Source organism: Cydia amplana, chromosome 25 (genome assembly GCF_948474715.1).
Source record: "Cydia amplana chromosome 25, ilCydAmpl1.1, whole genome shotgun sequence".
Taxonomy (NCBI): domain Eukaryota; kingdom Metazoa; phylum Arthropoda; class Insecta; order Lepidoptera; family Tortricidae; genus Cydia; species Cydia amplana.
The window spans coordinates 4,260,071-4,285,087 of NC_086093.1; the positions used below are offsets into that span (position 1 = coordinate 4,260,071).

The window sequence follows — 25,017 nt, forward strand, 5'->3', positions numbered from 1 at the left end:
CCTCCCCCGCAAAAATCGGCAGACTGTTTTGTACAGAAAATTACAGACATGGCGTCTCCGTTTGATTATATCCTCCAAGATTTTGACTCATGATTACTACAAGTATTTCGTAATAGTACTACAGTGAAAATCGCATTATGTAAGTAAAAATCTCGGAACACTTGTTTTCTCCTAATAAGATCGCAAGAGCTAATGATTCATAGAAATTCGTCGATTCAGAGGGGTTACCGTGAAAACCGAAATTCGCAAAATGCGGGGGGATCTTTCTCTTTTACTCCAATGAAGGCGTAACTAGAGTGACAGAGAAAAATGCCCGCAATCTGTGAAGTTCGATTTTCGCGGTTATAGTCCTGAATATAAATAGCAATATCTGGGAGACCGAGCTTTGCTCGGAAAACATATAAAAACTCAAAAATGCGCGTTTTCCCAGAGATAAGACCTAGCTAGATCGATTTTTCGCCCCCAAAACTCCCATATAGCAAATTTCATCGAAATCGTTAGAGCCGTTTCCGAGGTCATTGAAAAATATATATAAATAAATATGCAATAATTGCTCGTATTAGATAGATACCTAGATAAAATATTTTTACAAATAAGTGTAATTTCAAATGGCCCATTTTATTGTGCAGAAAAACAATAGAGTATAAAGAATTTATTAATAAATTAAGGAAAATCTTTACAATAATTCTGCATAATGTATACCTCATTTTACTCGTTTATCCTTCAAAAAGGCAATTCATGGTGAAAACAATAGGCACTGAACGAAATAGTGTCTTGTTTGCCTTCCACGTATTGTACAAATAGACGTTTAAGCGATGAACGACTTTATATGAGTGCGATAAAGTTTATTTTACAATGCGTTATTAGAGTTGCTAAGTGTACAATGTGGCATTAATGGGTATTGGTTATTGGTATGGGCAAAAGAAGGGTTAAATTAGTAGTCTTTGTTCGTTAACTAGGTACCATACTTATACAAATAATCTTTTTTGCTTTCCTTAACACAGAAAACAATACATACACCTGTTATAGTATTTTTCAAACACGGTGAGTACGGTGACACAGGTCATCTCAACAATATTTCTAACTTTAATACGCAAAATCTCGTTAAATTTTATTTAGATGACCTTTGTCACCATGCCCATCGTGTTTGAAAAATACTAAATAGTTGGAAAGAATTCTAAATTGCTGCGCTTACATGTCTGTCTTTCTGGCTAAGTGGCTATTAGCAAATTAGAGGGTTTGTATATACTTCGTATACTTATCCAGTAATGTATGCAAAACCAAAAGGAAACCACCCAAACAGTCGAGACAGGTCGATATCCAGGGTATCTAGTAATGTATGCAAAAGGGAACCACCCAAACAGTCGAGACGGGTCGATATCCACAGGGTATCCAGTAATGTATGCAAAAGGGAACCACCCAAACAGTCGAGACGGGTCGATATCCATCCAGAGTGAACCAGTTATTTCGAGAAACAATGAGCGCGAAACGTAAGTGATTGAAGGGTGAGGCCGATCGTAATAAGGGCGCATTTAGACATTTTATTTAGCTACTTACACATTATTTGAGAATGTTTATGTATACGCCATACGATGAAATTTTGCTTTGTTTCGTTCAATTTTCAAACAACGCAATATCAGCTCTATTTCCTACAGTATAGGTTAAAATTTCAATGGCAAGTTTTGGATTTTTAATTTCTATGGCTGGGCCTTAGGTCTTAGGAGGATAATGATAAAACTAAATGTTAATCTCTCGGTAACAGTCGCTAATAATATAAAAATACCTATTTATCTAAATAGCTATCAGTAATTCAACTAATTAGTACGATAATACCGCACTAATTTTAACTAGTTTTTTGTAAATACCTACTAGGCGCGGAAATAAATCTGATTAGGAATTAAAGGAATTTTAAACTTATGATCAGTTTACCTAATCATTGATTAAATAAGTTTCTACTCTACTATCACTATATCATTAGTAGATGTAGAGATAGTAGAGTAGGTACTACAGTACCTATCGATACTATACAGTCGCCATCAGATATATCGCAGCGGCCAAGGTGCTCACAAATATCTGAACACGCCTCTATTGTCAAGGCGGAGTGTGTGTTCAGATATTTTGAGCACCTCGGCCGTTCCAATATATCTGATGGCGACTGTAAAATAACTCTTTATAGCGCAAACTATACCGATGTACTTATATCATCTGATAATATACTTCTTTTTATACAATGTTCATATTTTATTCTTTACATAAGACCTACTTGTCAATTTGAGCCTCGTAAGAGATTTTTCATGTGAGGAAGTTGCATTTTTGAATTTAGCATAAGCATATACTTTGTTTTTTGAAAAAGTCGGAAATAATCTATTTATATTTATACTCTAGTCACTTAGTCATTGTTATACTCTTGGAAGTTTGACATGTGATTTTTTTGTATGTAGATGTAGGTATCTCTCTGCATAAATAGTTCCCCTGCATACAAGCTTATACGAAAGCGTTTTTGCCCAAGCTAAAACAGAAGACCTCCGCTTTCGCTAACGCTCGGTCAATTACATATATTACATCACTACATAGTATAAAACAAAGTCGCTTCCCGCTGTCTGTCTGTCTCTATGCTTAGATCTTTAAAACTACACAACGGATATTGATGCGGTTTTTTTTAAATAGATAGAGTGAATCAAGAGGAAGATTTACGTATAATTTGTTAACCCGTGCGAAGCCGGGGCGGGGCGCTAGTAAGTAACAAACTAAAGCATGACTCGGAATCTAAAATATGACGGGGACGTATAAAAATCTAAAAGTAAACATCGTCTGTGCGGCGTCTGGTTATCTGCCAACGGGCACGTGGGCGGCGCGTGCGCAACCCAATCATATTGCAATTATTGCACAACGCCGTTTTGCCATACTTATACAAGTACAGCAGGCCCAGATCTAGATCTGCCCTATCTGGGATTACCCTAGGGTAGAGCGAGTGGAGCGGCCGCTCTAGGCGCCGGATGGAAAGGGGGGCGCCAAAAGGCAAATGAGAAAAAAAAAAGTTTTAAGAGACGCGAGTGTGGCGGGCAGGGCCGGATCTAGGGTAGAGCGAGTGGAGCGGCCGCTCTAGGCGCCGGATGGCAAGGGGGGCGCCAAAATGGCAAATGAGAAAAAAAGTTTTAAAAGACGCGAGTGTGGTGAGGGGTGGTGGGGGGGAATTCGACACGAGTTGCGAATTACGTATTCGCACGCGTATCGTACAACGTTTTACAGTACATATGGCACTTTAAACTTTCGACATACGCACGGAAAGTGCTCTTTCCCGCACTAGTTCGGGAAAGTAGCACCATATGTACTGTAAATATTATGTATACAGGTAAATGTAAACAATAAAGAACTCGCGGAGATAACTCATATTAAATTAATGTTTATATTGAACTCAAATATTTGTCTGTATTAAAACTATTTATTTTATACTCGCTATGAATTCATGAGTAAATAAAAGATTTTGTAAGTACTTACACATAAGCAAATTAAGGTACTTACATACAGGTATATGAATGAAATGTATTGTAATTAGTCTCCAACGGAAGGTTAGGCTTTGGCAGAAACTTAACCGAACGTTTCGGTTTCGGCATAAATCCGGTTTTGGTCGGTCAATAATTGTAACAGGCTACTAATCTACTATTATTCAAGTTGCCGGCGTCTACAAGCTATACCTATACCTACAGTATTTACAACACATCATTACATTGTGGCAAACAAACATACGGCCCGCCGAGTTCTTTTTAATTAATTTTTTTTCCTATTGATAGCACGTAGTTGCAAAACCTGATCCTGATGGTTTATCGTGATCTCTCACTCCAATAAACAGAATACCTAACTATAACGAAATTTCGAACCGATTCTCGATTATTAGGTTCTGAGATGTTAAAAAAAAGGTAATCACCAGACCATAGACATTACATAACATCACAAAAAACCGTTTTCAATGCAACGACCGTAAAATGACGCGTGTATAATGAAATTAACTCTTATGACTCATGTACGAAGGTCGAAGTCAGAATAACGGGGTTGCAACGCAAAAAATAAATTAGCATAAGTCAACTGAACAAACAATCTTTTACATACAATGTAATATCTAACGAATTCAAAATTCGAATTAATTTCGAACGCATTTTTTTATAGCGAACGGTTAGCATATTTCGTTCAGTAGTTCAGAACAGAAGAGTGTGCCTACCGCGAAATCGGGCATACATCTTTATTACTCCAATTAAGGCGTAATTAGAGCGACAGGCATAGTTGCTAGAAATTTACAAACTTCGATTTTCGCGGTTATAGCCCAGTAATAAAAATTATACGTACCTACAGCTTATCTCAAATAACAAATATTGAATGTCAATACTTCATACACCCACAGTTGATACTGTACAAATTATCAAGTTTTGAGCGTAAATCGTTATCAAGCATGAGAGGTAGCAAATGATAAATAAGTACTATATTTGATTCGTATGTCGAATCGGTGCGGTCATATTTAGTCAACTTTAAGTTTGATTACTATTTTAACTTGTTTTCTCTGTCTACCCACAACAAAAACAAACTCGAAAGGGTTATATTTTTCAGTTCACGCTATGATTGAGAACCAGCGAAGCAAATCCGCGGGGCGTAACCAACATACCTGATTCCTATGACGTCACCGTCCAAATATAAACCAACTCCTTGGTGAAGCCACTGCTCGCCGACTTTGGCACAGAAAAACATTCTTTCATTCTTCTCAACAATTAATTCTGTGTCTACAACATCCTTGGTGATTGTAGGATTGCACGGCGCACCGCGAACCGCCGGCTCACGGGTTAACGACCACGAATACACGTTCGAAACTTCCAAATTCAAATTTAAAACACATTTTCGTTCGGCACAACTGCTTTTGTTCACACTCACTGCGAATATCCATGGTTGGAACACCGCGTAGGCGTTTGTTATTAAGAATAACAATAAAAATAAACCACTAGTCCGTAATAAACTGAGACACGCCATCACGCCGCGGTGGCCACTGGCCTAATGAGAGAGCGAATGGAATGGAAACGCACGGCACCATGTTGCTTCGATCCACAGGTGCTTCGAACGAATGAACGAATTGAGTTGCGTCACGTGGTTTGTTTGATAAGTTTTAAACAGTTTAAGCTGGTTTCCCGCTTAAAAATATTAATTAGTAGTTTATTTTTTACAGGTTGCATTTGCATACCGTCTCCATATTTCCGTACACGGCGGGAAGAAGTCGATAACTCGCGGGAAAACATGGAAGAAATTTGAACCTTATGCAATTTAATTTTAAGTTAAAATTTCTTCACTAAAATATCTCGAGTTATCAACTTCTTCCCGCCGAGTACCGATTTATTAGTCAGCAGAAAAAATGGGGATAGGCTGACAAGGGACACAGCTGTAATCTGTAATGGTTTACGTGAAACGTGGCGTGGAAAGTTATTGCATTACGGGAGCTTATTGCTCAAACACAGAACAATAGTACGGTCAGCCAAGAAAGTGGTCTACCACTTTCTTAGCTGACTGTACCTTCTACTACATTTTAGTTTTATTTTCCTTTCAAGTTTTTTTAAACAATTTTCTGATAGCTAGCAATTCTAGCAAAGCTGCAGTGGGGAAGGTGGGCTAAAACGGGGATTGAGGTATTGCGTATTTCGGTAATAAAACCCTCCGTTTCTATTGCACAATGAAAAAAATTTTATTAAGAAATTAATCAGTCTTTCTCGCTTTAATTATTATCACTGAAAATAAAATAATTAAATAAGAATAAGATTAAATAAGAATACGATAATTGAATAAGATTAACCACTTTAAAAAAATGTCACATTAATAGGGCAAAACGTACCCCTTTGGTAAGATGGGGTAAAGAATATTTAATCGTTGTTACTTCACAAACCGGCACATATGGGCAGCTTTTTCATCGTTAACTTCCACTCCACCGCCACGATGTGCCCACTCACCGCCACGATGTGCCCACTCACCGCAAATCTGGCAAGTGATCCTTCCTTCAGTACACTCGGAACGGAACACAAGCCGTGGCAATGCAGAAATTCTGTTTCTTTGCCATCTGATGTCTGAGCTCCATCATCAGCTTTCTTTGGTTCTTTTATATTTTCCAAATTTCTCAGTAAATATTGTTTTCGGTGCTAGTAGCTAGACAAAGACACTACCTATGTATGTGTCTTTCTTTGTCTATGTTTAAAATGAGACAGTCCCTGGCCAAATTATATTTGTTGCTTTCTTAATGCTTTCCTCTAACTCCGTTTCATAAGGAGAAGCAGTGATAATAGCTGTTTTCTGACACTTGTTATAATAATTTACTTAATTGTATCATCCATTTGGTATGGTCACCATCTTACCTCGCTACCCCGTCTTATCCCACCATCCCCTACATTTTCTCCGGCTTTACTCCTTTATGCGTCATTTCATGTTGTTTCAATTTACTTTGACGGAAAGTAATGTAGCTACAGCTACCACATTTATAGGGATTACCACCATTATGTATCATTTGATGAACTTTTAAACTACGTTTATAAGAGGTAGTGTAATCGCAGAACGCACATTTGTAAGGGTTTATACCATTATGTATAGTTTCATGTACCCTTATATCCGCTTCGTCAGAAGCTGCATACCTGCAGTATTTACACTTGTAGGGTTTTCTTCGAGCATGGTTAACATACCTATAGTGATGATCGAAATAACTTTTACTATCAGTAGTATAGCTACAATGGGCACGGGTGCATTTGTAAGAGTTTTTATTACCCGTATGTTTTGTTTCATAATGTACCTTTAAATAAGATTTTTCAATAGATGCGTAGCTGCAGTAGCCGCATTTGTAGGGTTTGTCTCCACTATGTTTCCTTTCGTGGCGATTAAAATTACGTTCACTGGTACTAGAATAATTACAGAGTTCACATTTGTATAGTTTCTCTCCTACAAGCGTTTTTTGTAATTTGTTCCTTGATGATTTAATGCCTGGTTGCTCAGTGTCGGTGACATGCTGAGTTTGTCCTGAAATGAATGTACAAATTAGTAATAAAGTTCAGTAGGCCTAGCACAGAAACACCGCGACCGTATTCGCCCGCGAGATAGACTAGTAGACTACCCTTTTTCTACCTATACCCATAAATTGACTTAGCGAAGGTTGGAGTCTCAGCTTGAGCAAAAATGCTTTCGTATGTCCGATGTTTCCCTCGCATATCTCAACCGATTCTCGTAAGATTTTGTGAGCATGTCACGTAGTTAGATATTTTTTTTAAATGTTATGTTTTTCAAAATGGTGGAAATTGTCATACGTTCTATAGGTTAATACATTTTTTTTTTTTTCAATTAAATATATTAATGATATCTATATGGATTGCCTGACCATGCATCTAAATCCACTAACCATCCCATTACCTAAACTGGGCTATGTGCTGGATATAATATATAAGGGAAGGTAGGGCAATGGTCTCATTATTCTAGAAACGTCATATATACTTCCCTGAGCCCATCTGATTATAAGTCTTGCAACTGATTGCAGATATTATATAAGAAAAAAAAACAAACTGCAACTTACTTTCACGTTTATTAATACTTGATTTATTTTCTTCATCTGTGCCGTTGTCATAACTCGGGAAATACTGTTGGAACTTGTACATGTTTTGACCGATGGTGCATGTTTGGTGATCCATGTCCAAATGCATCTGCTCCAATCTGACTGAGCACCTCTGACTTGGCTTGAACCGGCTCCCTGAAATTTGTAATTGTAATATACACAAAATATTTGGTTGGTCAAAATAAAGATTCAAATTAGAATAGAATGGGAGACCTTTTTTATAGGCTTCTGGGCTCAGCTCAAGAAGGCTAGAAATGTAAGACAAGAGTATATATGTATATTTAGCGAGGCTAGCACCATGCTGAGTCAGGACTATTTCGTGGCTTGTATGTTAAGTTGTGTTTCGTGTCATTTTCTTTTATTTTTGCCACTAATAAACACTCTCTATTCTATTCTAAAACTTATTTAAATACTCAAATACATTGAAAATGTCCATGACTCAGGAACAAATATCTGTGTGTGTGCTCATCATACAATAACATGCCCTTACCGGGATTCGAACCCAGGACCATCGGCTTCATAGGCATGACCACTAGGCCAGACTGGTCGTTAAAACTCATTATTGTAGTTGTTGGTCGCCATTACTGTTGAAAAACAAACCTCGGCACACTAAAGTCACTTTGGGCTGCTGGAACACCTCGGGACCCAGCAAAAGTTCTTCTGATTTTAATTCCTGGTCAATGACCCCGACCTGTTCGTTCTTAAGTTCTTCCTTAACCTTTTGGTTATCGTATAGGCCCCAGGTCGTTTCATCATCCACACTGGTCTCCTTTTTCACGACATTGTCAAGGCGCCCAGCCAGTTCAGGCTTCGTGAAGTCCCATGACGGCTCAGCCTTCACCTGCACACAATCTGCGCTCTCCAGCGAGACCGACATCCTTAGTTTAGTTAGTATATACAAGTTACTCTATGCTGACATCACAGGCGTATGGCGAGCGAACAACAATATCCTTAACAAGTTATTATTATATTAGATAAATGGCAGCCTCTAGGGCCTTTGCCAGAGTAAGTTAGAGGTAGGTATAACAACAAAATTAACTCTACCTTAAAGAAAAAACTACTGTACTGCCCTAAATTACCATTTAATCAGTACGTAATCAAGTAATCAATAAATTTATAAACAATGTCATTACATTAGACAAGTGTCAAAAGTCAAAAGTTGCCTGAGCTTTAATAGACAGGCGTACACATGGCGTACTAGACCGCGACCTTGTCCTGTTCGTGCTGTCTGATTAAGTGGAAGGTGATCCGCCGTACGTCCGTTAAGGACGTAACTATGAGTGAAAGCGAGAAAGAGATAGTTGACTGGACCAGGTTGCGATCCGGTCCGGTTAGCACTTTTAATTTTTTTTTTACTCTGGCAACACAGGTTGACATCGCTGTCAATTTGACTGTTGTTCGCGTGTCGTATTCTTTCATTATTCGTGTGGGATTTGTGCTGTTTTTACGATATATTTAATTATTTGTGCATCAAAAAATAACCAAAACAATTTTATATTGTTATCTTAATAATTGCCGACCTAGCCACCTTAGAATCTACTGGTGTTTAACAGACTAAGACCCCATCAAAAATGGGTGGAAAGGCTGAAAAAGGCACACCAAAGTACATAGCAAACAAAATAAAAGCTAAAGGCCTCCAGAAGCTCCGTTGGTACTGCCAGATGTGCCAGAAACAGTGCCGCGATGAGAACGGTTTCAAATGTCACACTATGTCGGAGTCCCACCAAAGGCAGCTGTTGTTGTTTGCTGACAACGCTTCGAAATACATTGATGAGTTTTCTAAAGAGTTTGCTGACGGTTACGTGGAGCTGTTGAGGCGGCAGTTTGGGACGAAGCGGGTTAATGCAAACAAAGCTTATCAGGATTATATTTCGAACAGGTAAGGATATTTTTAGGGTTCCGTACCCAAAGGGTAAAAACAGGGTCCCTGTTACTAAGACTTCGCTGTCCGTCCGTCCGCCCGTCTGTCACCAGGCTGTATCTCATGAACCGCGATAGCTAGACAGTTGAAATTTTCATAAATGATGTATCTCTGTTGCCGCTATAACAACAAATACTAAAAATAAAATAAAATAAATATTTAAGGGGGGCTCCCATACAACACAAACGATTTTTTGCTCTATTTTTTGTTGATGATGCACTCCGACTCACACTTGGCCGGTTTTTATTTGAATATTTACTATCCAGAAAACAGGTTAAACATGAAAGAAATAGACAAGACAGCTAAGTAGGCCATGGTTGATGGGGTTCTAAATTGAGTAGAGCTGCCCTTTGTTGAAGCCAAGTGAATCTTATACCTTTATACCAGCAATTCTTGTATAATTATATATTTCGAGGATCTCGGAAACGGCTCTATCAATTGCGACGAAAGTTGCTATATGGGGATTTTCTGGGGCGAAAAACCGATGTAGCTACGTCTTGTCTCTGGGAAAACGCGCATTTTTGAGTTTTTTTTGTGTTTTCCGAGCAAAGGTAACTCATTGGCGAAATTGCTATCATATGTCTATGAAATGAACTCTCATGAAAAGCTACCATTGTATCTCCAAACAGCTTAATGATAATCAATCATAATAGAGTGACTGCTATAGTTATTGGCCTATCCTAACCAAGAAAGAAGCAGAATTTTTAGGATCACTTGTGCGTCTGTCTGTCTCTCCAACCATTCCCCCCCCCCTTTATCTCCAAAACTACTGGTCTAAAATTTTGAAAAAAATACACAAAAGAATTCATTACCTATAGATGACAGGCTAACAGATAAGAGATGGACATTGAGTCACAAAATGGAGAGGCCCACTTGGCAAAAGAGGCCAGGGCAGACAACAAATGCGTTAGGAGGAAGACATAATAAAAAAAAACAGCCGGCGCAGACGACGTCAACAGCACAAGACAGGGAAAAATGGGAGGAATGGCACTGGAGGAGGCCTATACCCACTAGGGATTCATTAGTAAAACACATATTATAAGTTTTAGTTTTATTTTCAAATTTTTATGTAAACATTTTACAATGAATAACGGGCTTCATTATTTTATTTAGATGACAGGAAAACCTATTAGAAATGTGCAGCCAAGCGTGAGTCAGACTTAATGTACGGAACCCTTGGAATGCGATTTTGACTCGCTATGGCCATTTTTTCTCATTACAAATCAATATGCTTCGCATTCATGAATCTAGTATTAAACTGGATTGGGCATGAGTGGTGGGGATAACTGACAGAACGGGATAGTCTTAAATATGTATCTTTCAGTAGGAGTAGCAGCGAAAGCGCTATTATTGTTTGTCCTTGTCACAATCTCACATTTTTTTATTCCCCACCGTAAATTAGTATGGATTATGGTGGGCAACAAATAAATTCGCCCAATCATAGCGTCGCATTGCGTATGTTTTGTCCCTCACGGAGGCACGCGTAGACCACTTCTATAGGATGTGTTCTATGTTCGCATTCCAGAGACCACCTCCACATGAACGCCACCCAATGGGAGACGCTCACAGAATTCGTCAAGTGGCTGGGCCGAGAGGGCAAGTGCGTGGTGGACGAGACAGAAAAGGGCTGGTTCGTGGCTTACATCGACCGGGACCCTGCGGCCGTCGCTGCCATGGAGGCTAAGGCAAAGAAGGAGAAGATGGACAAAGATGATCAGGTATGGGTGCGATGAAGACAGTTTATGAGTTCAATTTACTATCCAATCTACTTAGCAATCCTACTTATAGCTGGTCAACCAAATCTTGTCAGTAAAAAAAGGCGCGAAATTCAAATTTTCATAATCATAATTATAATCATAATATTTATTGATAATATAAATTACATGTCACATTTTATACAGTGTATAAAGATTATATTTAAGTATGAATTTCTATGGGTTTTCTATGGGACGATATCCCTTCGCGCCTACATTTTTCAAATTTGCCGCCTTTTTAACCGCCTTCAAAAAAAAAGGAGGTTCTCAGTTTGACCCGTATGTATGTATGTATGTATATTTGTTCGCGATTATCTCGCGTTTGGCTGAACCGATTTTGATGCGGTTTTCAGAAAAGTGTTTCTTACATTCTGGAGAAGGTTTTAGTATACATAGATCTGAGCTGATGCTGAACCCTGGCTGTACCTAGTGGAACTCAGGTTTGGTGCAACATAGGCTCACGCTGTTTTGGTCATCCGACACGCCTTGATGAGCACTTGGGAGAGCAGTATCCAAGATAGAGCTGATGCTGAACCGTGGATGTACCTAGTGGAACTCGGGATGTACCTTGTGGAACTCAGGTTTGGTGCAACATAGGCCCACGCTATTTCGGTCATCCGTCTCATCTTGATGAGCACTTGGGAGAGCAGTACCCAAGATAGAGCTGATGCTGAACCCTGGCTGTACCTAGTGGAACTCAGGTTTGGTGCAACATAGGCCAACGCTATTTTAGCCATCCGTCACATCTTGATGAGCACTTGGGAGAGTAGTACCCAAGATAGAGCTGATGCACCAAATCACCCTGGCTGGCAGGGTTCACCCTGGCTGTACCTAGTGGAACTCAGGTTTGGTGCAACATAGGCCCACGCTATTTTCGTCATCCGTAACATCTTGATGAGCACTTGGGAGAGCAGTACCCAAGATTGAGCTGATGCTGAACCCTGGCTGTACCTAGTGGAACTCAGGTTTGGTGCAACATAGGCCCACGCTATTTTCGTCATCCGTAACATCTTGATGAGCACTTGGGAGAGCAGTACCCAAGATTGAGCTGATGCTGAACCCTGGCTGTACCTAGTGGAACTCAGGTTTGGTGCAACATAGGCCAATGTTATTTTGGCCATCCGTCACATCTTGATGAGCAGTTGGGAGAGCAGTACCCAAGATAGAGCTGATGCTGAACCCTGGCTGTACCTAGTGGAACTCAGGTTTGGTGCAACATAGGCCCACGCTATTTTGGTCATCCGTCACATCTTGATGAGCACTTGGGAGAGCAGTACCCAAGATAGAACTGATGCTGAACCCTTGCTGTACCTAGTGGAACTCAGGTTTGGTGCAACATAGGCCCACGCTATTTTGGTAATCTGTCACATCTTGATGAGCACTTGGGAGAGCAGTACCCAAGATAGAGCTGATGCTGAACCCTTGCTGTACCTAGTGGAACTTAGGTTTGGTGCAACATAGGCACACTTTGTTTTGGTTAACCGACTTGTCGTCGTGTGTCTATGTTGCAGAGTTCCACTAGGTGGGTCGATGAACTTTTTTCTAACTGCCTTTAAAAAAAGGACGTTCTCAGTTTGACCCGTATGTATGTATGTACGTATGTATGTGTGTATATTTGTTCGTGATTATCTCGCGTTTGGCTGAACCGATTTTGATGCGGTTTTCAGAAAAGTGTTTGTTACATTCTGGAGAAGGTTTTAGTGTACAGTACATGGATGGTTTGAAAGACCAATTGGACCCGGTAGGTGGCCATGCTATCGGTATACCTACCAACAAATTTATGTTGCTGAAACCGATTTAGATAAAATAGTGGGAGTGGGAGTCGGACTCGGACTGGGACTGGGAATGGGAGTGGAAGTGGGAGCAATATACATACAAATCGTTTAGCACCAAAACGTCATATTATGTTCATATGTTGTGTCGCGATTATCATCGAGTTAGGCCATCACCAACATTAGTAGGTAGTTACTAAATGGAGAGCCTAACAAACTAGTATTTTAGCCCAAAACCTAAAATAAATGAAGTACCTACCTATCACTAAAAAGGAAAAAATAAAATAAAATAAATAAAAAATAATTAAAAAATTAAAAATAAACAAAAATAAAACCAAAATAAAATAACTTAATATAATATCTTTTTTAAAAAAAGGGAACCGCCTTCAAAAAACCAACCCACTGAAAAGTACAAAATAATTTTTATATAGCACCCCTTTACGTGTCCAGTCCCTATCCCGTCGTAAAGCAAATTTTTGCCAAAAAGTAATTAATACCTAATAATGAGAAAATTAATAATCATCCGGGTAATTACTTAGTTTTTGAAGGCGGTGCCAAACCAACAAAAACAGTCTTTACTACCAATCAGAAAAAAAATACGAGTACGTAGTACCTACAAGAACTAAATTAATGAGCAAACTAAGTATGTCTTTATAATGCAAGTAAGTGCAGCGTTCTTCGTTGTCTAAAATATCGGTTCACAAAAATTTTGGTTTGGCACCGACTTCAAAAACTAAGTAATTACCCGGATGATTATTAATTTTCTCATTATTAGGTATTAATTACTTTTTGGCAAAAATTTGCTTTACGACGGGATAGGGACTGGACACGTAAAGGGGTGCTATATAAAAATTATTTTGTACTTTTCAGTGGGTTGGTTTTTTGAAGGCGGTTCCCTTTTTTTAAAAAAGATATTATATTAAGTTATTTTATTTTGGTTTTATTTTTGTTTATTTTTAATTTTTTAATTATTTTTTATTCTACTGTCAATATCTGGTTGACCAAGTATAGCTGTAACAATTTTGTAGCAAAATGACAGAAAAGCTAAGTATTGTATTGCTAAGTAATGCTTTTTAGGGTTCCGTACCCAAAGGGTAAAAACGGGACTCCTCTGTCCGTCTGTCTGTCACCAGGCTGTATCTCATGAACCGTGATAGGTAGGCAGTTTAAAATTTCATAGATAATGTTTTTCTGTTGCCGCTATAACAACAAATACTAAAAACAAAACAAAATAAATATTTGCGTTTTTTAACGTGATTTTTTGCCGTTATTTTGCGTAATGGTTCGAAACCCTTCGTGCGCGAGTCTCACTCGCATTTGACCGGGTTTTTTTATTTACTTGTTGTTACAGGAAAGAATGCTAGAGTTTATCCAGAAGCAAGTAGAACGAGGCAGGAAAGAGGGAGACGACGGCACACCCTCCTACAGCGAGTTCAAGCGAGAGAGCAGTCAGGAGAGGATCTCACTCAGTCTCACCCTTAAGAGGAAAGCAGATGGTAAGTTCAATAACTATGGCACAGAATAAATAATAGTACTAGGTACAGAAGACTCACTCTCTAACAAAACGCGTCTGTTACGATCAGCACAGATATGGCCGCTAGGTGGCGACAGCGCCACGCGCGGCTTATGGCTTTCCCCAAAATTGGGGCGGAACGGATGTACTTTTAGCTACCTGTAGCAAAGCGACGAAATCGCGGAGTGAGCCGCGCCTGACTATGGGTCCAGAAGCAAATAGGATGGGGCAGGAGAGGGAGACTGCACACCCTCCTACAGCGAGTTCAAGCGAGAGAGTAGTCAGGAGAGGATCTCGCTCAGTCTCACCCTTAAGAGGAAAGCAGATGGTAAGTTCAATAACTATGGGTCCAAAAGCAAGTAGGACGGGCCAGGAGAGGGAGACAGCACACCCTCCTACAGCGAGTTCAAGCGAGAGAGTAGTCAGGAGCGAATCTCGCTCAGTCTCACCCTTAAGAGGAAAACAGATGGTGAGTTCAATAACTATGGATCCAGAAGCAAATAGGATGGGGCAGGAGAGGGAGACAGCACACCCTCCTACAGCGAGTTCAAGCGAGAGAGCAGTCAGGAGAGGATCTCGCTCAGTCTCACCCTTAAGAGGAAAGCAGATGGTAAGTTCAATAACTATGGGTCCAAAAGCAAGTAGGACGGGTCAGGAGAGGGAGACAGCACACCCTCCTACAGCGAGTTCAAGCGAGAGAGTAGTCAGGAGCGAATCTCGCTCAGTCTCACCCTTAAGAGGAAAGCTGATGGTAAGTTCAATAACTATGGGTCCAGAAGCAAGTAGGACGGGGCAGGAGAGGGAGACAGCACACCCTCCTACAGCGAGTTCAAGCGAGAGAGCAGTCAGGAGAGGATCTCGCTCAGTCTCACCCTTAAGAGGAAAGCAGATGGTGAGTTCAATAACTATGGGTCCGGAAGCAAGTAGGACGGGTCAGGAGAGGGAGACAGCACACCCTCCTACACCGAGTTCAAGCGAGAGAGCAGTCAGGAGAGGATCTCGCTCAGTCTCACCCTTAAGAGGAAAGCAGATGGTGAGTTCAATAACTATGGGTCCAGAAGCAAGTAGGACGGGGCAGGAGAGGGAGACAGCACACCCTCCTACACCGAGTTCAAGCGAGAGAGCAATCGATCTCACTCAGTCTCACTGTTAAGAGGAAAGCAGATTATGAGTTAAGATTGTCGACACGCTTCGCTCCATAATGTGGAGCTTCAACAGGGGCACGCGTTGGCGGACCGTCGCAGACTGACACAACATGTCGAGTAATCTTTAAAAAAAAAGTAAAACCGACTTCAAAAGGATATGTGACGTCCCACGGATAAAGGTACCTTATGGCCGTTGGCGCTTACGCTATTATTAACGCCGCTCCGCCGCCGCGCGCTATTATTATTGCGGCGCTATGCGACGTAAGCGCCAAGTGCCATAAGGTACCTTTTGCCGTGGAACGTCACATATAATGAAATATCATCCCGTTTTATATGCGCTAGCTACTTATATGTTTGAAGTCGGTGCCAAGCAAAATCATAAAAGCGCCAACGCGCCGTCAACTCGAAAGCCAAACCTGGTGTAGTTCGATAAGAAAGAACCAGTATTGTAACTATTTGACTTGGCACCGACTTCAAACGTATCAGTAGCTAGCGCGTATAAAACGGGATGATGTTTTATTTTATCCTTTTTAAACTCGGTTTCACTTTTTTTTAAGATTCATTTTATTTTTCGTACTTTCGGAAGCGCTGTTGGCCTAGCCTAGCGGTAAGAGCGTGCGACTTTCAAATTGGAGTTCAAGTCCTGCCGGAAGCGTAACTTTTTCCATTTTTTCCTTTAATATAAAATTTGATATATCGCTCGCAGACGAAACTGCTTGTTAAAAAATTGATTTAAATTCAAATTGGAGGTTGCGGGTTCGAACCCCGGCTCGTACCAATGAGTTTTTCGAAACTTCTGTACGAAATATCATTTGATATTTACCAGTCGCTTTTTGGTGAAGGAAAACATCGTGAGGAAACCGGACTAATCCCAATAAGGCCTAGTTTCCCCTCTGGGTCAGAAGGTCAGATGGCAGTCGCTTTCGTAAAAACGTACCTACGCCAATTCTAAGGGATTAGTTGCCAAGCGGACCCCAGGCTCCCATGAGCCGTGGCAAAATGCCGGGACAACGCGAGGAAGATGATGACGATATGAAATAAGTGTTTGACCTAATTAATTTAAATTTCAGATAAAAAACTAGAACTAGCCACATCTGCGCTAAAATCTAAAAGCAAAGGTGAGTCCTCAAGCAAGAAAGTAAAAGAAGTATCTTCTAGCAAGAAGACAAAAGAAGATAAAGATAGAAGTAAGAAGAATGCGCTGGACGAGATCATGGAGAAGGAGCAACGGGCTAAAGAAAAAAATCAACGGTAAGATTTTTTCATCTTCTAACCGTCTAAATTGTTTCTGCACCAGCTAAGAAAATGAGCAATTGATCACAATACATTGGAAACTTAAAAAATATATGGGATTAATAAAAAAATACAAGGCCTTAAAGTTTCACAAAAAAAAAAAAATTTTAACTTCCAAATAATGATACCATTCGATTCCTTACATTTTATTGAGACAAATATTGTATAGCAACCATATACATAAACGCAATATTTCACCGACAAAATCGCAATTTCATTGTTTTTCATATATCGAAACGGCTTCTAACGTTACATGGTGACGTCACGATGTATTGCCATTTTCTGTGAAGCGTTTCGTCAGTAAAGTGCGGGTGCCAGACTTTGACCATCATTTGTGACACTTGATCCTCAAAACAAAACTGATCGACTATACCATTCATAAAAAAATGACAAATACCCTAATGACTCATGACCGTATAAATTGAACCGTAAACTGTAACCGTCCGTTACGGTTCACGGTTCAATTTGTAATGGTTATTGGTCAATTGGAATTAACATTCGGCCAACACAGTAAGTAAACTATTATATTACAGGAAAGATTACTGGCTAACAGAAGGCATACTTGTGAAAATCGTGACCAAATCATTAGGGGACAAGTACTATAAAAGAAAAGGAGTTGTCGAAAAGGTGATAGAAAAGTATGGAGCCCTAGTGAAGCTGGTGGATGAAGGCACCAGGATTAAGTTAGACCAGGTGAGTTAATTAATTACTGATTCATGTTTTAGAAATCTCACCCCGCTTGCGGGCCCTATTGACCAGGGATGTTGCGGATGCCGATTTTTTGACATCCGCGGATGCGGATGCGGATTTTTAAAGGCTCACATCCGCGGATGCGGATGTCAAGATAGTACCATAAAAAACGACAAATATTACATTTTAGTAATTTTTATTTAAAAAAAACCGGCCAAGTGCGAGTCGGACTCCCGTTCCAAGGGTTCCGTACATTAAGTCCCACTCACGATTGACTGCTCATTTCTAATAGTTTTTTTTGGTTAATGACTAAATTACCTAGCAGTCTAGCACTTACGCCGATGCTATATAAGACGTTCCTGTACCGACCTGTTCCACATCCGCATCCGCATTAAATCCGCATCGATTTTATGCGGATGCGGATGCGGCTGCGGATGTTGAAAATAATGCGGAAGTTCCGCGGTTGCGGATGCGGATATTCGCAACATCCCTGCTATTGACTAATGAAAGCAGTTCCCCGCATGCGGGCCCTTGGCATGCGTTTTGGAAATCTCCCGCACCCCGGACGCGGGCCATATGATCAATGAAACTGAGCCAGAAAGTTGTTTATACAGGTTTCGATTGGATGAAGTTACTTACTAGTAGTAGGCCTCAAGATTTATTTTCATATTTGTTGGCAATCGTATTATGATCTAAAAAAACCGGCCAAGTGCGAGTCGGACTCGCGCGCGAAGGGTTCCGTACCATTACTTATAAAATTTAGCACCAGCATTATATTTAATTAAGGAAACTGTAGGTCTAACCTTAAGATGCAATGTTAAACCACTACGCATTAATGTAAATGACCGTTTGTTTCTTGATACTGATTAAAAAAAAAATACGCAAATAAATTGTTGTATGGGAGCCCCACTTAAATATTTATTTTATTATGTTTTTAGTATTTGTTGTTATAGCGGCAACAGATCAGCTGTAATACTAAATAATTTCAACTGTCACGGTTCATGAGATACGGCCTGGTGACTGACAGACGGACAGTGGTATCTTAGTAGTAGGGTCCCGTTTTTACCCTTTGGGTACGGGACCCTAAAAAGGCGTACTTTTTTTTTACTGCTGACTGACTGCATCTTGGTTAACCCCTATAATTTGACTTTATTTCAGAACCACCTGGAAACGGTGATACCCTCCCCTGGACGCAGCGTTTTGTTCGTGAACGGGCCGCACCGGGGCGCTAAAGGAATACTGAAGGAGATAGATACGGATAACTTCTGCTGTCTAGTGGAGGTAGGGATTGGAAAAATAAGATTAACTCTAAAAAAATTACCATTTTCCCCCCTTATCTCCGAAACTACTGGGTCTAAAATTTTGAAAAAAATACACAAAATAGTTCTTGACCTATAGATGACAGGAAAACCTATTAGAAATGTGCCAAGCGTGAGTCAAGCGTGAGTCGGACTTAATGTAACGCGAGTCCGACTCGCACTTGGCCGGTTTTTTATTTTTATTTTGTTTATTGGAGAAACAACAGAAGTAAGTACAATAATAGTTAATGATAAGTTATACAGTTCAAAAGATGTGCACCTACCTCCTAAAACGCTCTCACTTAACACTATACAATATACATAATAAATTAATAATATAGGTAAGGTAATGCTACGGTAAACTTAACTAAACTAACGCACACTAGCGACAAGATGCAATGAAACCAGCTAAATACACAAAGAATTAACCTTTTCGACGCCGTGTCAAACACAAAAGCTGTCACTCAGACGCCACGTTATTGAAGTGTCAAAACTGAAATTGAACTTTATGTATATGCACGTAGGTCAATATTGTTCTGTGGTCTGTGCCCGATTAATCAGTCTTTGGCGTTGGACCTACGGTGCCGATAAATCGGTCATTGGCGTCCAAAAGCTTAAGTTGTCTCAGCTCGAATACCAAGAATTTGTTTTCTGAATCGTGCTCTGTTTGTGTTGAAAATGTCCTTGGCGGTCAAAGGGTTAAATCACAATATCTGTGAGTGATGATTTGACAATGATTTTTTTTTTAATATTTATTTACATGACAAATCGTCCCTTGAGGGAACCCTAATGTGTTGCAGAAAGTTGTTTATTCGAATTTTGTATTGCATAATGTTATTTGGTAGAAATATCGTTTGGCATAAATACTTTTGGCTTGCTCTTCGCATAATATTATTTTGCAGAATTTCTTTTCGCATAATATTATTTGGCAGAAAACCCAAACCTAACCCACTTAGAAAATTTTGTCAAGTAGGTATATATTTATGCGAAACGACAGTATCATTCGACTAAGTTTTTCTGCGATACGTGTTAAGCGAAGTGTATTTCTGTCAAATAATATTCTGCCAGAAAAGAGCAAATGCTTGAAGAGTGATCAACTTTGTAGAGTCTTATGTAAAAACATACTTTTTGAAGTGAAAGCTTCTTTAGCGGCGCTGTGCACTTTTTATGATGGAGAAAAAATGTTAAACTCGTAACAGGTGTCACGTGACCGTAAGACGGACACGTGACCTGATCGAAATTGTTGTTTTTTTTTACAGATAACTAGCGGCTCGCAATCCGGAAGAGTAATAAAAGACGTCCAATATGAACACATCAGCAAAATGGCGGCGTGACTCGTCCCCCGCACCCCTGTATTTTTGGCAGCGTCGGTTTCATGAAATAATTGCTCTAAACTCCGTCTAGAGGATTCCTAGTCTATGGGTGAAGTGGTGAAACAAGTTTTATCTTGTTAATGAATGTAAATTAAATTATTTTGATATAAGTAAATGTTGTTTTTATTACTATCTTTGAGTTCTAGAATTTATATTTACGTTAGACATTGTGGCAAACCTCTGGAGTTGCAGGCGTCCATAGGCTAAGGTTACTGCTTACCATCAGGCAGGTATTTAGGTAATTACTAGAGATACCACGAATATTCGGCAACTATTCGGCCACAGTTGCCGAATATTCGGTATCCGGCCGAATGTTGCCTACTATTCGGCCGAATACCGAATCTCTGTTGCACCTACTTAAAAAGAAAAATTGCACAATAAAAATAACCAAAAACGATGTAGGTATATTTAGAATTTGTGTTCTTGGAAAGTTGTTAAATACGAAGACCATTTTTTGAGCATTTGTTGGTTAAAATACATTTTATTTTTATCGTGAGTCTGATTTGGTTGACTCTATTCATTAATTCCTTCGATCAACACGGGCTTCCGACACGTCGGAAGGGATAGGCCCAAGCGATATCTTGACATTCAAATCATTCTGCCATTTTTCGCGGGGGAGAACGTGCACACAGTCGCACTTCTCACACACTTGCATACAAAATCCAATCTGTAATGACGACACAAATACATAGAAAATGACACCCTACACAGACAAATTTTGCACACCTCGATCTGTTCTTGTGTACGGACGAATCACAAGTATCACAACACGCACACTAACACATTTTCGTCGAAGAATTTTATTGTTTTCTGAGAGATGAGAAGTCGGATTTGTCGCTCGACCGATCCGCTATTTGTACTGGGCGAGCAAAATCGATAAATCCAGCAATTACATGAGACTAAAATATAATAATTGTGTTTAAATGTAATTAAATTACATGTGAAATGTAAACACCTTCTTTTTGTAAATTTGATGTCCCCGACCTCTTTTTACAACAAAAAACCGAGCAATTAGGCATTTTTTCTGCTGCTGTGTTCACTCGCGCGTCTGGACTCGGTCTAGTTAAAAATCCGAGCGCAACTAGTTTTATTACCCGCGCTAGATCAGTTGATCTTGTACCTAGGCAGACGGGAAATAGTGCGAATGCCGCATCCCTTCCGTGTTGATCGAAGATTAATTCTGTTCCACAAAAATATATCTTAGCTAACGTCATCTAACGTTGAGCTTTGTTGGCGATCAGCCAGCCTATTATGGATAGCTTTATCCATCTTTATCCACGTGATAAAATAACTGTCACTGTTTAACACCGTGGGAAAGAAAGTGACGGACACCGTTTTATCACGCTGTCACGTAGACAAGAACGACCATCATATCCGTACAGTTTTCATAATAATTGTGACTCAAAATGTTCGCATGTCATGCCGAATATTCGGTATTCGGCCAAAACCACTATTCGGGGCATCTCTAGTAATTACGTATGTTTGGAGGTTTCTTCAACGAACTGATGCCCAAGTCTGGCATATCGAGGTGCACTTTTTCATGACATCATCATCACATCTGGTGTCTTTTTAATCTCCCAACATTTAATTAGGATCCTCTCGCTCGCCATTGTCGTTATCAAACCTTGTGTGAAAAGTGACGGGGCTGGGATCTGACCAGAATTCTTCTCCAACTGTTTTTAACTTGTGAGATATGCGAACGTCGTAGACTTGCCCCGGACAGAGCAAAAGCTCGATTTTGCAGAAACTCTTGTCACATCTCACCAGCGACGAGTTTACCTCCTGCGGCCCGAAACCTGAGTACCAGTACTGCACTTTGTGATAAAAGTGGCGTTCAGCTGTAAACATATGACCGCCTACGTAAATAAAATCCGTATCCCACTGAAGCAGCGCGTGGTGTGATGTAAGTTCAACTGATAATTTACTGGGAGGAGCAAGCTTCACGATCGACGAGTGGTTGTAGTAGAATGACTGATTAGCACAAGCGATCTTGTTGCATGACTGAAGTTGCAATGAAAGCAGCTCCATACTTGCTATATCATCATATTGCAACGAGGAAACTATATTGTGCTTCGTATTGTAGAATGATGTTGGTATTTCACTAATACGGATCAAAATTCCGTGTTTAACGTAAGACAACGAGTAATTGGTATAACCAATCGCAGTCCATGTACAGTTGAGTAGGTTCATGTTGTAGGATACGCAGTGGAAATCCTCTACGTCGCCAGGTATCATGGATACTTTAAATATATTTTTTATTGCAGTCTCAGTAACACCTTCATCAGCAAGGCAGCCAAAAATCATGTCGTCGTGCCAGCGCATTGGTAATAAGGCACTGTTTATAACGGACTTGATTGTAGTATCATTCACCGTTACTAGAACTGAACTTTGTACATCTTCACCAAAATTAGCAGCCGTGTTCCATAATTCTATTTTAAGTTCTTCAGCGTCCGGCCCAGAACAAATAATCTCAAAAGTTTGTCCATATTTTATTTTATACCGAGATTGTCCATTTACTCGTATCGGTAAAACGTCTCCAATGTTTGGTGACATGATTCGTACCCTTGGCACCACTAAAGCACGCACTGTGTTCATATACTCAGATTCATTGTCCCTGCAGTTAATTACTGTTAATCCTAATCCAATGGTTTCTATTAATTTGACTGTAGTTTCGTCGACAAGTTCTGTTGAACCGATGGATTGTCCTTCAATATGGCCGCTTAGATTAACCATACGTGGTCCAGAACAATACACTTGCGTATTGTCTCGATACTCTATAAAATAACAAGGGCTGGTATAAATAAAAAACTCAATATTACTTACAGCAAATGGGGTAATCATTTTGTCTTGTGACCTTAAATAAATATTAGGTACCACTCTAATGATTAAACTACTATTATAAGGAGAACTATCTACAGCACAGACGAATTCCGATATTTGCAAGTCTGGTTTCCTTTCGAACCACTTTATTGCGGTGTCATTCAATTCTGTGGGCAATGTGTTCCCGTCTCTGAACATCGTGAGGCGAGCAGCCTCTGGGCCGGAACACAGCACCATCATGCAGCTGCCATATATAACGTTATAGTATAAGTGTGGTTTATCAAGTCGTCTGAAGATTGGGTTAAATCACTTCGAGTCGTGTCGACGTGCAGGCTAGTAAGAGAAATCGGTTTTTTTCTATTAAAGATTATTGTAAAAAGTTTTTATGTTGTCTTATCGTGGTAAAAGTCGTCTCGGCGGAATGTGAATGGGTTACACAAAACCTTAAAAAATTATACCAAAGACATATAATGTATCTCCGTATATTATAGGTACCTAACTAATATCTGGGACACCGAGATAGATCGATTTTTCACCCCCGAAAACCCCCATATAGCAAATTTCATCGAAATCGTTAGAGCCGTTCCCGAGATCCCCGAAATATATATACATATAAATATATAAATAAATATACAAGAATTTCTCGTTTAAAGGTATTAGATAGAATATCTGGGAGACCGAGCTTTGCTCGGAAAACGTATAAAAACTAAAAAAATCGCGTTTTCCCAGAGATAAAACCTAGCTAGATCGATTTTTCACCCCCGAAAACCCCCATATAGCAAATATCATCGAAATCGTTAGAGCCGTTCCCGAGATCCCCGAAATATATATACATATTAAATATATAAATAAATAAGTAAATGGGGCATTATCTATGAAAAGGGTCCTTATTGTCGATGGCGCTTACGCCGCACAGCGTCGCACGGCATTGTATTTATATGGGAGCATCGTTAATAATGGCGTAAGCGCCATCGACAATAAGGTCCCTTTTCATAGATAACGTCACAAATATACAAGAATTGCTCGTTTAAAGGTATTAGATAGATAGATACCACAGAATAAATAATAGTACTAGGTACAGAAGATTCACTCTCTAAAGGGGCCCACTGATTAACAGTCCGCCGGACGGTATCGGCCTGTCAGTTGTTCGGAACTGTCAACTTTTTATTCTAACTGACAGGCCGATAGCGTCCGGCGGACTGGTAATCAGTGGGCCCCTTAACAAAACGCGTCTAAAATGACGGTGCGCGGCAAGCGACAAAGTTAAAAAGAAAACACAAATTTTCATATTAATATTTATTCGAATGAGTGTATGATATACTTCTTGCTTATGAATACATTGTAATGACTTAATAGTAGGTAGGTAATATTTACCCTTTCCCTGGTTACCTACGCTTTTATCACTGCTTCCCGATAAAATATTCTTCTTGCCTATATTTGGGACTAGACATGGACTAGATTATTTCGTTTATGTTTATGTCGCAGCCAATTAGTTAAATTAGCCAGCTAATTATTTGGCTGAAGAACAACCAGCTACGCAACGCATTCATTGATCACAAGTAATCACAAAATCACAACGTTTAACCAGATGGCTGGACAACGTGTAGTCATTAGGTTTTAGGTCACTTGGCTGAGTGAACCAGTCGTTTTCAAAGAACTAACATTCAATACGCCAAGTTGTTAAACGTTGAGTGATTTTCTATTGGCCTAGGCGACTAATTAGCTGGCTATCTTAACCAAATGGCTGCGACATCTATATTATTTGTTGATGTTGCTTCTGTAAAACGGGGTGACATTAGCCATTAGTATAAACGGGGCTACTT

At 39.8% G+C, this 25,017-nt stretch overlaps 3 protein-coding genes across 3 annotated transcripts in view; 1 reads left to right on the forward strand and 2 right to left on the reverse strand.

The window, feature by feature from the left end:
• Positions 1-5,039, reverse strand: part of LOC134659891 (uncharacterized) — a 28,032-nt gene extending 22,993 nt beyond the window's left edge. The window contains exon 1 of the mRNA XM_063515598.1: positions 4,655-5,039. Coding sequence (XP_063371668.1) covers positions 4,655-5,013 — 359 coding nt within the window. The 5' untranslated portion in view covers positions 5,014-5,039. The remainder of the gene's footprint in view (positions 1-4,654) is intronic.
• Positions 5,040-5,727: 688 nt separating this feature from the next.
• On the reverse strand, positions 5,728-8,528 carry LOC134659892 (uncharacterized). The gene is made up of 4 exons (XM_063515599.1): positions 8,216-8,528; positions 7,577-7,750; positions 6,925-7,029; positions 5,728-5,759 (listed from the first exon to the last, which is right to left on the reverse strand). Exons 1-4 carry the CDS (start codon positions 8,490-8,492, stop codon positions 5,728-5,730), a joined length of 588 nt encoding a protein of 195 aa, XP_063371669.1. The 5' UTR covers positions 8,493-8,528.
• Positions 8,529-9,031: 503 nt separating this feature from the next.
• Positions 9,032-20,335, forward strand: LOC134659580 (DNA/RNA-binding protein KIN17). The gene is made up of 7 exons (XM_063515244.1): positions 9,032-9,494; positions 11,062-11,254; positions 14,414-14,558; positions 16,791-16,971; positions 17,547-17,706; positions 18,862-18,984; positions 20,261-20,335. Exons 1-7 carry the CDS (start codon positions 9,187-9,189, stop codon positions 20,333-20,335), a joined length of 1,185 nt encoding a protein of 394 aa, XP_063371314.1. The 5' UTR covers positions 9,032-9,186.
• Positions 20,336-25,017: the final 4,682 nt, after the last annotated feature.

Bases quoted from the DNA above. Each gene is read 5' to 3' on its own strand.
- LOC134659892 (XM_063515599.1), bottom strand. From the start codon at position 8,492: ATGTCGGTCTCGCTGGAGAGCGCAGATTGTGTGCAGGTGAAGGCTGAG. The intron at 7,751-8,215 runs GTTTGTTTTTCA...TACAAATTTCAG, and splicing joins AGTGACTTTAGTGTGCCGAG to GGAGCCGGTTCAAGCCAAGT. The intron at 5,760-6,924 runs GTAATTATTCTA...TTTTATTTTCAG, and splicing joins ACTATACAAATGTGAACTCT to TGATAATAATTAAAGCGAGA.
- LOC134659580 (XM_063515244.1), top strand. From the start codon at position 9,187: ATGGGTGGAAAGGCTGAAAAAGGCACACCAAAGTACATAGCAAACAAA. The intron at 11,255-14,413 runs GTATGGGTGCGA...TTGTTGTTACAG, and splicing joins AGATGGACAAAGATGATCAG to GAAAGAATGCTAGAGTTTAT. The intron at 14,559-16,790 runs GTAAGTTCAATA...TTTAAATTTCAG, and splicing joins CCTTAAGAGGAAAGCAGATG to ATAAAAAACTAGAACTAGCC.